General features: G+C 42.2%; 1 protein-coding gene across 8 annotated transcripts in view; it reads right to left on the reverse strand.

The window, feature by feature from the left end:
• Positions 1 to 3,451: 3,451 nt before the first annotated feature.
• The window catches only part of ELF2 (E74 like ETS transcription factor 2), an 80,976-nt gene continuing 68,456 nt past the window's right edge, over positions 3,452 to 15,971 (reverse strand). For 4 of the 8 annotated variants that reach the window (XM_080929546.1, XM_080929545.1, XM_080929547.1 and 1 more), the window contains 6 exons: positions 15,377 to 15,490; positions 13,546 to 13,719; positions 8,761 to 8,847; positions 7,234 to 7,426; positions 5,473 to 5,823; positions 3,452 to 5,144 (listed from right to left, as the gene is read on the reverse strand). In XM_080929546.1, coding sequence (XP_080785672.1) covers positions 4,526 to 5,144; positions 5,473 to 5,823; positions 7,234 to 7,426; positions 8,761 to 8,847; positions 13,546 to 13,719; positions 15,377 to 15,490 — 1,538 coding nt within the window. In that variant the 3' untranslated portion in view covers positions 3,452 to 4,525. The remainder of the gene's footprint in view (positions 5,145 to 5,472; positions 5,824 to 7,233; positions 7,427 to 8,760; positions 8,848 to 13,545; positions 13,720 to 15,376; positions 15,491 to 15,971) is intronic. The other 4 variants (XM_080929548.1, XM_080929551.1, XM_080929552.1 and 1 more) reach the window with 2 other exon arrangements.

Raw genomic sequence — 15,971 nt, forward strand, 5'->3', positions numbered from 1 at the left:
GACAGTTAACAGAAGTAACGCATTCGAGCTTCTGGGTATTTGCGGGCTTGATGCACACAGATACCAGAGGCCAAGAGTACTTCACCACAAGGTCTGACTTGGGTTATGGGGGTACAACAAAGTTACAACCTCAGAGGACTTGGAGTAACTGACTAGTTCAAGGCCATTAAGAGCACTTTTCTAGCTTGTGTACAGCTCCAATTTATCCACAGCCACCAGCAGGACATGTTAGAGCCCTGGGAGAGCAGAGGTAGGGCGACCAGAGTTCGTGGCCATTCTCAATTACAAAGCAAGTTCAAGGCAAGCCTAGATTTGAAACCATTTTAAAGGCCAAAATAAGAGATAGTTGTTCAACAGACATTTGCAGTCAGTGAGTGGCTCAGTCCTTATCCTCTTTGCCTAACCTTTTTTGATATACATAGCTGGTGCTTATGTAGCCCAAGATGACCTCAAATTTGCAGCAATGCTCCTGCCTCAGTGCTAGGATTACCATGTGAGCCTCCACACCCAGCTTTGCCCATCATCTTGAGTTGCCAAGACCAGACTTTGTTCTCCATTAGCTCCTCTTTCCAGCATGCTGCAGAATACTTTCCGGTCCCCAGCCTCAGAGCAGAGCACCTACTATGGAAATGTTTGTTTTGATGCTTTACTCCAACCTAGTAAGAAAAGTAAAAATGCGTGGAGGCAAAGATGCCAAGGATACAATGTCTCAGTGAGAAAATGCATTGACACTGGTAAACAGCTGGGCAGGATGTTATCGAATTTAAAGAAATCACAATGGTGTTATGAAATCTTTTATTTATTTTGGCTCTTTTGGCACACTAGCTTCCTGAAATCTCAGCATTCCAGAGTCTGAGGCAGAAGGATGATGAGTTTTCTGACAGTCTGGGCCACAAGGCCAGACTTCATTGGAGGGAAAGCAGGCATGCACAAGATGCTATCAGCAGCACTCGGGATGGCTAGATGTGAATGACCTAAGGTGTTTGGGACAGTTTACAGATCCCGGGCAGAAGTTAAGGGCTGTTAGTACTAAAGGAAACAGTTCCTTCCAGCACTCAGGAAGAGCTGTGATGTGGTAGTTAGATAAAATGAACTGGAGAGGTGGCTCAGCACTGACTACTCAAGACTGCTCTCCAAGAGGTCCTGAGTTCAATTCCCAGCAACCACATGGTGGCTCACAACCATCTGTAATTGGTTCTGGTGCCCTCTTCTGGTGTGTCTGAAGACATGGACAGTGTACTCACATAAAATGAATAAATCTTAAAAATAAAAAAGGATTAAAAAATTTAAGAGTCAGAATCTAGTCTGAACCAAGATTTGGTAGGGAAGAAGAAAAAAAAAAAAAACATGGGCAACTATCTGAAGACCAGCTCTCACAAGGAAATCACTTGTGAGATAAATAAACAGCATCTGCTTGAGCAGCACACCCCTTCCTTTCACTCCTACACTGAGGAGAGCCATTTAAGCTGAGAATAAGCCAGAGGCATGTCATGGAAAACCAGACTTTGGGGGAAGTGGGGCTGGAAGTGGGTGGAGTCATGGGTTAGCATTTGCTGCTCTTGCAGGACTCCAGTTTGATTCCCAGCACCTACATGGCAGCTCTCAATTGTAACTCCAGTCCCAGGCGCTCCAATTCCTTCTGGCCTCCATGGGTAACTCATACATGTGTTCTGTATCTAAAAATGTAGTATGGGGTGTTTGAGATGACTAAATATTTGGTAAAGGTGCTTGTGACCAAGCCTTGAGAGTAACTGACTTCTGAACCTTGTCCTCTGATCTTCATGCACCCACACACTGTAACTTTAAAAATGTTTTCCAAATTGTATTTGATATGGAAACTATAGGCTATCGGTGAACTTGAGCACTGCAGGCTGGCTTCCCACTGAGAAAAAAAACATGGTCTGGCAGAAATACTGTTAACTACGGGGCCAGGGAAAGAGCTGCTTCTGAATGAGGCACTGCTTCCTGAGACACAAGGATGGTTTCTGAAGTGATCCTCTGTAGCAAAGGGTCCAGCCTGGGGTCTGAAGGTGTACACGGTCATCTGCTACTGGGAAGTCACCTAAGAAGTAAACAGACTGTTCATCACAGTGCAAAGGCCTGGAGAGGCTGGAAAATGCATCAAGCCAATGCTTTTGTGGCTTTTCTCCGAAAGTGTTGGGCACAAAGTGTAAACACATTATGTTGACTTATCATTCAGGGTGGCCAAGTCTGAAAGCTGTACTTACACGTGCAAATCTTCGTTTTTAGATATTTATCTGAAACATTTTCTGTTGCTTTTAGATGAGAGACCAAATCAACTGAATGTGGAAGAAAGTATCAGCTTAAAATTTAGCACCTTTAGCTGTTAAGGCTTGTTAGCAAAGGTAACCAAATTCTGTATATGTTCTGTGTGTGGCTCAGGACTCAGAGGTTCAGACACGTACCTTTGAAAAAAAGAGTTTTAGGCACATGACCAAAAGATAACTGCACAGTGTATATTTTAAAAGTATTTAAGGTGTGCTTTAAGAAGTACACTGTGAGGGTAACTCAGAAATAGTAAGAACCAAGTCGATCTAGTTTTTTAAAAGTACCGGTACATACATTTGTAGCCTAAGGCCTGAAAAGATGGTTCAGCGGTTCAATGTTGGCTACACTTCCAGAGAACCAGGTTCAAAACCCAAAGCGCAGCGCGCAGCCATCTGTAACTAGCTACAGTGGCTCTTACCCCCTCTGGCTTCCTCGGGCACCAGTACATAAGTGCACACAGCCATGCAGACAAAACACCCATACACATCATTTTAAAAATCAGTTTAGTTTTTTTTAAAAAAAGGCTAGAAAGGGTACTTTTGTAAAAATCTTTGCTACTAGAAATAGCATTATGTTAAAATATACAAAGGCCCAAAAATATTCAACAGTTCATCTAAACTTCTAAAAAGATAGACAACTTTTACTTTGTGGAAGAAAATACTTAAGATGTAGAGGAGGGCCTAGTTACAACTGTGTGACACTAAGGAATGTGCGGTTCTCTGGTCCTCCAGCCTTCACCTGGACAGGACAGGCCATTACTCTCCACCCATAAAAGGTCTGACGGGAAACAAATAGTCCAACGGAATGGAAGAGACCGAGTCCACGTGAGGTGCTAGGACAGACCCAGAGGCCTGCATGTGCTGGGCACGCGGCCTCTCTACCACTAGTGCTGGAAGTGTTCCACTCGTGTAACTCCAGCATGTGTGGCCAACTAGAACATGGTTTGTTAAGTACGTGGAAATGTGCAGATAGTTGCCATAATGGGACAAAGCCAAAACTGGAGTAGCATTTCTTCAGGTAGTCATTAAGAAAACACCCAACTTCTGTTGCACAATTAAAACGACACCCTGGACTGGCTTTTAAGCATTGTGAAAAATATCACCAGAGACCAAAACCACAAGATAAATTTCACTTCTATATTTCAAAACCTACTTGAATACACTTTGAAACAAGAGTACAACAAAATAGAATATACTTCAAATGTTGAATATACAAACTATCATAGTTCAAATCTGAACACTGGTACTTTCCCTCTTAAATGTCAACTAAAAAAGAAAAAGAGAAAAAAGGGAGAAAAGAAAAAAGTGAGAAAGGAAACAAATGCCAGGCACCAGAGTGACCTGGGAAGTTCATGCGAGCCAGAATGTTGGGCGACAGAACTGATGTGGTGTCTGCGGACGGCAGGGTGGCTGGAGCGACGCTGGGATGGTACAGTGAAGGGCCAGAGCCAACTGTTAATCTCTTCACAATTAAGAAACCGACAGACTTAAACTACCATAGAAAATGTTACATGTAAATTCTATAACAATACTGTGCTAGGTACAAGATTTTTAAAATTTTTCTTTTAATAAAAAAGCTTTACACAAACAAGCCATTAGCTTATTTCAAGAAAGGAAACTGAAAATTAGTCTAAGGCCTTTGTTTTAAAACAGCGTAAGCTATGATATATATATATATATATGTTCAAAATCAAAAAATAAAACAAAACAAACAAAAGCGCACTAGATCTTGCTATCCTCTCTCTGAAGCTTTTGGATTACTCAGTTCACAGTCTAGAATACCTGTATTAGCAGAGTCTTCACATAGCACCAGTTAAGGGAGCACCGCGCGTGCACAGTGCTAATTGCTGGTATGCATATAAAATGCATCAAAAAAATGCTATTTGTAACAATGACATCACCCATCCCAACCCGCCCCACTGAAAACTATGTAACCTCTTACAGGTGTTAGTGTTCCAACTCTTAGTGTAAGGTGAGATTGTAGTGAGCTGCTTGGTCCCTTCAGTCTTTTTTCTTAGAGGGTTCGGTTGTTCTTACTTTAAGAGGCAGTTTTCTGTCAGCATCTCAAGTGTAGTTCACTTCCCACTGAAACATGGGATAGGTAATTTATTTCCAGTAAGTCTGATTGCTTTCTTATATGCACAGCTGTTTCAGAGTCCTCCTGACTTTTCTTGATGACTTCCCTTGCAAATGTCTGTCAGTACAACACTAACAGTCTGAAGTCCCCAGGAGCTTGCTTATTTCTCACACGTCACTAGCCCTTCAGTTTTCATAGTCACAGGAAGGGCGATGGCGGAAGGCGCACTGACAACCACTACGTGGGTGACTGTCTTATTCCCGTCTGCCCCCTTTTCTTCTACCAGCTGTAAAGTTTTCACATCGTGTTCCTGCTTTTTGGCTTCTGATTTAACCTCTGGCCCTTTTATGACGGCACTGATAACTCGAGGAGGAGTCTGTCCAGAAGCCTGCTGAGCAGGCACGGATAGTCTCATTACAGGTGTACCATGAGCTATTGAAACAGGGGTGAGCGCTCTCACAGCCAGTGGGGTTCCAACAATGTTAATGCTTCCTGACCCAGTCAGATTTGACTTTGTCTGCAGCTGACACTGTGCAAGCTGAGTAGCAGGGATGGTGATAATCTTGGCAGGCTGCATGGTGATTCTGTCTCCATTTTCAGTGGAGGCTGGCATCACAGTCGGGACCGTCTGGATGACTACTTTTGGAGAGCTGGCTGTCGCTGGACTGGTGCTGGTTATTAACGGTGTGCCTGCATTGACTGACTGAACCGCTACAGTTGAAATCTTTTGACCCAGTGATGTCATTACCACAGGGACTTGCATTGCCACACGAACTGTCCTGGTAGATTAAAAACAAGCTGGTTATATTTAACACTAAATGGGAAAATGAGTCTCATGTTAAAAAGTAAACACAAACCCAAATGCCTAAAATCCGTGTCTCCAACATTTATAGTTCCAACGATTGGACCTAGGGTCTCCTGCATGCTTGACCACTGAAATTCATACTCTGTAGCACTGGCAGGCCTTGAACTTGTAATTCTCCTGCCTCAACCTCCACAGTACTTAGAACTACATGTGCATTCCACTATATACAGCTAAGACAGAGTACACGTCAATAGTGTTCACCCAAACACGAAAGCCAGGCCACAGTTCTCGCTCTCCCTCACCTTGGAGCTGCTGCTGCTGACACGGGAGCTGTGGTGGTAGGAGACCTGGACGAAGCATCGTGAGCAGGGGAAGTGATGTTCACAACTCTAGCCACGCCCTTCTCTGCTCTGGAGCAGTTCATAGGAGATGAGCTTTTCCCACCTCGGACGGCAGTCGCTGCCTTCAGGAGACTTTCTGCAGATAGTGACACTCGTTCCAAAGACTTGTCATCAGCAGCTGCTGCCAAGTCTTCCGGGCAAGTCTCGCTTTTGTCATCATCGATGACCACTATGTTTTTGGGCATGTCCTTGAACTGATACACAAGCCTCTGTCCTTCAACCTTTGCAAGAATTCCCCTTTGGTAGTAGTATCTGTAAGGGAAAAATGACTAAATTAATCAAATATACTATTATCTTCCCCAATAAAGCCACACACAGCAAACATGTGACAGAAGAATTTACTTATTCCTGTAGCTAAGAATACAGATTTGGTGAAAATGAAATTGGCATGTCACACCACAGGTTCCTGTGATAGTTACTACGGACTGTGACAATTTGACAAGATCTAGCAGCATGTGGGGCTGAGTAGACTCAGCTGGAGTGGGAAGACCCAACATAACTGAGGGCAGCACTACGACTCAGCATGTCAGACCGAATACACAGGGGAAGGTCAGCATCATCCTGCTGCTGTCTGCTTAGGGATGACCCACCATGTGCCCTTCCTTAAGTTGCTTCTGTCATATCGGTAAGAAGTAGCTAATACAGCTCTGTGACCATGACATGTCTAGAACAGTTGTAGCAGCGACAATGGACCTAGAGACCCCCTATTAGGGGAAAGTGCTACCACCTAGCTTATCTCCAGCACCTCATGGCCTCTTCTCTTATAGACCAGGCTGGCTTCCAACTCTACACTGACCATCCTTCCTCCACCTCTCAAGTGAGGTCACACTATGTTCCGCTATGGGTACCTTGTTCTCTAAGAAAAGCTTAACCTTGGCACAGAATACTTTATTGGTAATATATGCAACTCTAATTTTTTATTTAAAAAATCTGAGTTTATACGGAATAATCACCAATGCAAGGAATATGTAATACTGCCACACAGTACCAGTGGCTCATGCCTGAGACACCAGCATAGGGAAATGGGGAGAACAGATTCAAGTTCAGAGCCAGCTTGTTTACATAACCTCCAGGCCAGCCTGGGCTACATGGCAAGATCTGTCTCAACTAAATAAATACTATAATGTGTACATTAGGAATTTAATGGATTTCTCACACCAACCAATGTAAACAAAAAAATTTTTTTAATTTTCAAGATAAAGTCATTTACATCATTTGCAGAGACTAAAAGTAAATGAACTCTGGAAAATGTATTTCATTAGGGTTCTTATAGAAGATCTCATCAAAGCCCAGGCTAGCTTCAAACTTACTCTGTAAAAGATGACTTTGAGCTCATCCCCCATCTTCATTTTCCACCAGTACAACTGACTGCAAGGCGTGCACACACCCAGTGTAGGTCTAACCTTTCAGAGGCCACAGGCTGACAGCGTCTACTCTGGAACAACCCTTGATGCAGTCACTGCTATACAGAAAGGTTTTCCAATGTGGACACTTCTCTCTTCCCATCTATTTCCAAATCTGAATTCTTCTAGATTACCTTCAGCGTTTTAAGTTGCATCAAGGGATTTGTTTTTAAGCGTTTCTTTAAACCACTTTAATACTTAACAGACAATCTAGAGACAAGTAAGTTCTACTTAAGATCTAGCCCATGTTCATTCTCACCTCAAAGCTCGCCCCATAGTTTCATAGTTCATATCTGGTTTGTTCTTGTGCTTTCCCCAGAGCTTCGAGACAGCCTTTGAGTCCACAAGTTTGAATATGCCCTTTTCTCTCTGAGTCCATTTAATATACCTGGGACAGGTATTTTTATCTTGAAGCAGATCTAAAAGAAACTCCCACAGATAGGTTGTGTTTCCTTTAAAAACAAAAACGACAGGCATTAATTTAAAATTCATTAACATGACTAAATGTAAACAAAATATCCTCATTTACATTTATATATTTGCTACTTCTTTTGTGAGACAAGGTCTGACTATGCAGCCTTTCCAGAGCTGAAACTTGCTATGTAGATCAGGCTGGCCTCAAATTCAAGACATCTACCTGCCTCTGACTCCTGAGAGCTGGATTAAAGGTGTGTGCCATGCCCAGTTCTTAAGAAGTCTGTCTTTCCGTAAGGCCCTAGATCTATTCTGACTGTCCCATGCCCTGTATCCAGCGTCTCACTTCAGAAGTGGCAGTGGCACAATGCTCTACACACTGCGTTACCTCCTTCAGCCTCTCACAGTAGAAATGTAAAAAGACCAAGGGCAGAAAAGGAAATCAAAGTCTAAAACCAGCTCCATTCCAAATTCATAAGAAAAGAACAATGAAATTGGAGTTTGTTCTTTTTTCCTTTTGGATATAATTAATTCCCTGTGGACTTATTAGACTTGCATAATAAACTTATTAAAAGTAGAACAAACTTAAAATATATCAATAAAAATTTAAGATTATCAGTCTGAAGACATTTATCTATTAAGTAGTGACAATTTCATTATGGGATCATCAGACACATATGCCTAATGTTCCTGGAAATCATCAAACCCAACAAATTAGAAAGCAGAGGGTCTAGAAAGATGGCTGCATGGTTAAAAACACTGCTTTTTCCAGAGGATCTGGGTTTAATTAATTTTTAGCACTCCTAACTGCTTGTAACATCAGTGCCATATCTTTAAAACACACACACACCAAAAAAAAAAAAAAATCAGCCAGGTTGTGGTGGCCTTTGACCCTAGCACTTAGGTGACAAAGACAGGCAGAACTCTGAATTTGAGACCAGCCTGGTCTACAGAGTGAGTTCCAGGACAGCCAGGGGTACACAGAGAAACCCTGTCTTAAAAAACAGAAAGTAAATATGTAGAAGGCCAGAGGTTGCCAAGACGGACACTGAACTCGATCCCTAGGACAGTGTAGACGCTGACTCTCAGACTGACTTCCACATGCACACACAGATGGATGAGTACAGCCTCTTCTAGTCAAGTGGCTAAGTGTGAGGATGAGTGCCATATACATGTCCTCTAAATCACGGTCCCCAAAACAATGTGGGCCGAACTGCCTTTGGACATTAACAAATACAATGGCTATCCCATCTCTCGGAGGCATAGCTATTTTGATAAAAACTCCCCATAATGCTGGTCTACCCCTAATTAAGAAATACTAAAAAAAGGAAAAAGGGCATCTTATTTCCAAAAATGACCATCTGAAAATTACCTTTTCCTTCTCTGGCTTTCTTCTTGATTCCTAACTCCGGAGACCCATTGGACACTGGTGACTGCTGGGTCTTTGGTTTACGGCCAACTGAAAAAATAAGATAAAGAAATCTTAAACCGAAAACAGAAATAAGCAGACTCTCCAAAAAGACATTCCTCACTAAAGTAGACACTAACATGCAGATTAAAATCCTCAGTGCCAAGGAGGTGTGGCGGTGCAATCCTATGGAACGCTAAGAAGGAAGAGCGAGAGCAGCATGGGCTACGGAGCGAGCTTTAAGGGGCAGCCTACCCGGTGCGGCTAGAGGTGTAGCTCAGGGTAGAGCACTGGCCTAGCACACTGGAAGCACGTTCCCTACCCAAGAAAACTCAGAGCATTATCAAAGTCACTTGCAAAGGAGCATTAAACAATTCTGTCATTTTAAATAAAACAGTTGGTAGAAATCTGACTGTATAAAGTAAGTCAGGAACTTCGATGAACTCAGGGACAGCATCAATCCTCTACATTTTGGACTGATGTCCTGGAGCTAACTATGTAAACCAGGCTGGCCTTGCCCTCAGAGATCCCCCTGCCTCTGCGTCCCGAGAGTGGGAATAAAGGTGTGAGCCAACATCTGCTGCTGTTCTGACTTCAGACTGCACAGACTGTATTTAGCTCATGCTCTCCCTCTCCTCCTCCAGTTACAACAATCTCCTACGTGCTGCAGAGACCTAATCATCTGAAGCCTCTCTGAGCTCAAACGAACACAAACATTAGACACACTGGGAGCCACGCAGTTCACCAGAATTTTAAGCAAGTGTTGAAATTTCCTTGTCAACTTGCAGATATACTGTAAAGTTTTAAAAAATAAAACAACACCCTTTGCAAGTGATTATGTCCAATAAATGTCTTGGTCATCCTCGTCTGCCCTTCTATCTCCCATGAGTCAGACAGGTCAGTGAGGGTGAGTGTGAAATGAGTTACCCTCAGGACAAACAAGGTTGGGGTGCTGGTGAGAAGGCTCAGCTGCATGTGCAAGAACTATACCCCAAGTCCAATCCCTAGAATTCACATAGAAGTGGAGGGGAAACCAAGTCCAGTTTCCCTCCCTGTACCCTCCATATGCACCACAGCGCGCACACACACACACACACACACACACACACACACACACACAAACCTTAAAAAAGAAGGATCCTATGCTTCAAACATAGACACAAACCACATAGATAATGGCATTCTGACTCCTCCAAACAGCAGTAACTATAGAACAATGTGAATTTTTAATGTTTTATCAGTATATTAATTGCACCAGGTGATGGGTTTTACTGTCACATTCTCAGACATATAGCATACTTTGATGCTCCAACATACAAGGACACACGTTCCACTATGTTTATAGCAGCCTTATTTATAATAGCCAGAACATGGAAACAACCCAGATGTCCTTCAACAGACGAATAGATATAGAAAATGTGGTACATTTACACAATGGAATACTACTCAGCTAATAAAAACAGTAACTTCATGAAATTCTTAGACAAATGGATAGAATTAGAAAATATCATTCTGAGTGAGGTAGCCCAATCACAAAAGAACATACGTGGTATATACTCGCTGATAAGTGGATATTAGACAAAAACCTCAGAATACCCACGATACAACTCACAGACCATATAAATATAAAGTTCAAGAAGAAAAACCAAAGTGTGGGTGCTTCACTCTTTCTTAGAAGGGGGAATAACTTACTCACAGGAGGTAAAGGGTGGAAGAAACCTGAGAGGAAGAGGGAAGAGGAATATGGGGTGGGATCAGGTATGGGAAGAGAGAGGGATGATATACAGAGGGTCAGGAATTTGAACAGGGATGTGTAGCAATGGGGATGGGGAACTGGGGGTAGCCACCAAAAAGTCCCAGATGCCAGGAAAACAAGAGGCTCCCAGGACCCAACAGGGATGAGATTAGCTGAAATGCCCAACAAAGGGGAGGGAGAACCTGTAGAGACCATATCCAGAGGCTGGGCAAGGCCCCCAGTTGGAGGTGGGGCCACCCACCCATCTCCAAATTTTTAACCCAGAATTGCTCCCGTCTAAAGGAAACACAGGGACAAAGTGTTGGGGAGAGACTGAAGGAAAAGCCTTTCAGAGACTGCCCCACCTGGGGATCCATCCCATGTACAGACCCCAAACCCAGACACTATTGCCAATGCCAAGAAGTGCTTGCTGACAGGAGCCTGACACAGGTGTCCTCTCAAGTGCTCTGAGAGGCTCTGACAGAGCCTGACAAATACAATTTCAAATGCTTGTACCAACCATTAGACTGAGCACTGGCACCCCAATGGAGTTAGAGAAAGGACTGAAGGAGCTGAAGGAGTCTGCAACTCCATAGGAAGAACAATATCAACCAACCAGACCCCCAGAGCTACCAGGGACTAAACCACCAACCAAAGAGTACACATGGAGAGACCCATGGCTCCAGCTGCAGAGGACGGTCTCATCTGGCATCAATGGGAGGAGGGGCCCTTGGTCCTGTGACGGTTTAGTACCCCAGTGTAGAGGAATGTCAAGGTGGTGGAGGTGGGAGTGGGTGGATGGGTGAGGGAGGGAACATAGAAGGGGGGGAATAGGAGGTTTACAGAGGGAAAACTGGGAAACAAGACAGCATTTGAAATGTAAATAAATAAAATATCCAATAAAATTTTTTAAATAAAAAAATAAAGAACTACTGTAATTTACATTCTACCAACAGTATAGGAGTGTGTCACTCCTACCCTACATGGAAAATTCTCAGCAGTACTTAGCTATGATGTTTTCTGTTTGCTCAGTTGGTATTTTTCTGTGTTTAATTATCCTTTGTATATGTACCCAAAGCTGTTATACATACATGTGGACACAGAACAATTTGTAGAAGTCGGTTCTTTCCCTCTACCATGTGGACCCCATGTACTGAACTCAGATTATGAAGCTTGTTTTTAAAATTTTTTAGATAACTCAACTTTTTAGATAACAATCCTGCCTCAGCCTTCTTTGTGCTAGTATCACAGGCCTGAGCACCTGTGCCCTCTCTGATTTCTGAGGACAGCCACTCTGAGTACAGAGAAGGGGGCAGCAAATGTGTTCACATCCATTTCCTGGTGGCTGACGGTGTCAAAATCGCTACATGTTTATATCGGCCGTTTACACTCCTGAGCCATGTCTGCTCAGTTCATCTGCCCAGCAGTGAGTGATTAGATTGTCTTTTTCTTGTTTTAATTATAATTGCTACTTGAGCCAAAGGTTTTTAGTGGGAAGTGAGAAGAAGCGCATGCAGGGTTTTGAGAGGTATTTGTCCTCTGTGACCTCTGAATGAGCTGTGTAGTAGAAGGCACTGTGTTCCTTCCCTCTAAATGAAAAGAGTGAAGAAAATGCTGAGATAAGCCCCGTGGCCACACTTCCTCACCATGACAGATCTTCGCCCTCTGCAGCTGGAAGCCAAGCAAACCCTTCTACAAGGTGCTCTGGTCATGGGGTTTTACCACAGCAATAAAAAGTAACTAAGACAAGGATTTATCTAAGCCTTTCTTTACAGTTTGACTCTTAATCCGATAGGAAAGGATGTGTGTGTGCACTGTGACGTGGAAACATGCTGGCCCCTTATACTTTACTACAGGAGATGAGGCTTACTAAGTGAAAACTCTCTTTACCCATTGGCAGTCTTAAACATTTGTGTGTGTGTGGTGTCAATAGGTATTGTGTCTGCATGTATGTTTCTGTACTACTTTCCAAGTCTGGTGTCCAGAAGAGGGCATCAGACCCTATAAAATTGGAGTTCAAGGCAGTTCTGCTTTGGATCTTGGAGCTGTATTTACAGACAGCTGTGAGCAGTCATGTGGGTGCTGGGAATAGAATCTGGAAGACCAACCAGTATTCTGAATGTCTGGGACTTCTATCCAGTCCCCACCCTTGGTCTTTTAAAGATCAGAACTTTAATTCTGGCACTTGGGAGGCAGAGGCCGCTAGATCTCTATGGGAAGTCAAAGGAAGGAAAAGGGGAGAAGGAAGAGAAGAAAACAGTATGAGAGAAGGTGGGAGCACAGGAAAGAAGGGCCACAGAGGGGAAAGAGAAAATATAAGGATGGAAGCGTGTGTCGTTCTGTGATCCTCCAACTCCACCTTCTTCAACAATCCGCCCACCTTTCATCATCCTCGACCGATCCAGGCAGGCCAAGCCCATGCCTGGGAGGAAATGGCCAACACAAAACAGACCCCAGAGTTTTTTGTGATCTTGGTTTTTTCTTTGTTTTTACTGGTTTTTTGTTTGATTGTTAGGTTTTGGAAAGAAAATGAAGTTGGGTTAATAGAGTTACAAGAAGGATCTGAAAAGAGCTGCTTAATTTTTAAAACAGTATCCACAAAAGGAAAAAAAAAATAAGACCATGAATGTTACTTGGTAGGTGTGTGTGTGTGCGTGTGTGTGTGTGTGTGTGTGTGTGTGTGTATAACAGGCTATTACAGGGGCAATACTGCATTCATCTCAACACTGGGGAGGCCTAGGTAGGAAAATAACAAATTCAAGGACAGCCTGAGCTATACATAAAATCTTATCCCCAAAATAATAATAATAATAATAATAATAATAATAATAAAAATAAAAGCACCAGAGGCAGGCAGATCTCAGGATTTGAAATCAGCCTGGTCTACAGAACAAGTTCCAGGACAGCCAGGGCTATATAGAGAAATCCTGTCTTGGAAAAACCAAAATCAAACCAACCAACCAACCAAAACATAAGATGGGAAAGATTTATCACAACTAATACATATACCGGACCTTTCTTCTTTTTCAGTGGTTCGTGGCTGTCTGGTGAAGTGGGGATAGACGAGGCGTCCATTGGTTCTGACTCTTCTGTTGACACCTCCACTACTGTCTCGGTGATGACATCTGGCCGCATCGCAGCATGGATGAACTCTGGAGTTGACATACAAGGAGGGACAAACACTTCCACTATAAAAAAAAGTCGAAAAATTAAAATTTCCTACCCCTATTATAGTTTCCTATGTGGATAGTTTAGTATTAGAAGAGGCAAGGTTTATAAAAGAATTATTAAAGCAAAAAAGGTAAGAACTTGTGCCTGAAGAAATCAAGTTACTGAATATCTAAAGTAAGTATTAGAACAACCATCTTGACAGACAACCTCTTTTTCATACTTTTAAGTACTTAAAAAAAATATTTTATGTGTGTGAACATTTTTGGCTAGCGTATACTTGTGTGCCCAGTGCCTGCAAAGGCCAGAAGAGGGCAGCAGGTCCTCTAGAACTGGAGTCCCCATGTGGGTGCTGGAAACCAAACCTAGGTCCTCTGCAAGAATATACAGTGCTCTTAACCCCTGGACTCTCCCCAACTCCCTATAAACTTTAAGTTAATCGTAGCAACATTTTACATATCCTCAGAGAAAATGTGAAAAGAACAGTCCTTAGTAATTACTTTTGTTGCATATATCTGCCATTATTCAATAACTGAGGAATACAAGGACACATGATACAAAATTTTAAAATGTATAAATATATATGCAATACAAAGTACAGTTATATTTCATTTAAAGATATAAAACAAGGAATAACTTAATTTTAGGCCATTAAGTATTGTTTTAAGTCACTAAGTTTTATTTTAAGTCACTAAAATAGTACATACAGATTGCCATCTGGTATTCAATTACATACAATAATGTTGCTTCAATTTCTATCATATACACATGAATAATAAGAATACTACACCTTGAAGAATGCATTGGATTCCTAATCCAATTAAAAAGATGGCTGCAGGGCTGGAAAGATAGCTCAGTGTTTAAGAGCACCGGCTGCCCTTCCAGGACTGGAATACAATTCCCAGCATCCACACGGCAGCTCACAACCATCTGTAACTCCAGTCCCAGAGGATCCGATTCTTTTCTGGCACCCATGGATATCAGGTATGCACACGGTGCACAGACATGTAGGCAGGCAAAGACCTATACACATAAAATAACCTTTAAAGATGGCTACTCTTAGCAACTTATTCTAAATTCCTGCACACTGAATTAAAATTAGGACAAGATCAAATTAATGCACCATCACTATTAAAATAAAAATTAAATTATAAAAGCAGCTTTATCTCACAGACTAGAAGGAATATAAAATAAATTAATAAACTCCTTTTCCTCTGTACCATGGCCAGTTCCATGCAGTTCCTGCCTGCTGATCAGACTGAAGGATTGAAAGGGTTACAGGAAGCAAGCGGCCCAACCTGTCCTACTCTAAGTGGCTACAACTACCTACAATTCACCCAGAATTAGGAGAATAAACATGGAACATAAGCAAAGGCAGTAGTTTAGAACTTTTCATGTCAGATATCAGGTGTATGTCTTTAAGAACTCTAGCAATAACCTCTTTGCATTAACAACATTCTATCTTCTCTTTCTTTCTTTTCTTTGTTTTATTTTTTTGTTTTTCTTTTTTTCTATGCAACCCTGGCTATCCTGGTACTCTCACTCTGTAGACCAGGCTGGCCTCAAACTCGGAGCTCTGCCTGCCTCTGCCTCCCCAGTGCTGGGATTTAAATCCAGTTAACGTCTTCACAGGAACAATGTGACCCAACAGTAGGAAAGTGCGGACAGCAGACGTACCGGGACTTCTTGAATCCCTCAGGCAGGTAGGAGATTCCATATGAAGCAGGGCTTCAGCAGCTTCAATGGTCTTATCTGTACAGTGTGCATTACTGCTGTGAACTGATGCTTCCACTGTGAAAAAAGCAAAGTTCTTAATTAAACATATTACTGAATACGTATGAACTGCTTTCCATGTGAACAATTCTATACAAGCCACTGAGTATTAAGTACTTATTAAAATAATAAATAATAATAAAGCTAATATTTATGTTATTATTAACACTGAATGCTGATTTTAAAAGCAACCAACGAGCCAGGAATAAGCCACACACTTTTCATCCCAGTACCTGCAAGGTTAAGGCAGAGACTGGAATTTGAAGCTATTCTGCAGTATACAGGCAGATCCTCTCTTAAATCCAAAAACCCCAACAAAGTGGACAAGAAGTTAGTAAGAAGTTCCCAGATCTTTTTAAAAAAGAAAACAAACAAACAAACCAAAAAAAAAAAAAAAAAAAAACCCTGAAATATGAAGCTGGCATCCATTTTAAACCAACATTTTTAAACTGAGGGACTTTTCCCCAGGGGTTAGGGATCAGGAAGAGAGGTCTGGTAA

This window comes from Micromys minutus (assembly GCF_963924665.1).
Source record: "Micromys minutus genome assembly, chromosome: 15".
In the NCBI taxonomy this organism is placed as follows: domain Eukaryota; kingdom Metazoa; phylum Chordata; class Mammalia; order Rodentia; family Muridae; genus Micromys; species Micromys minutus.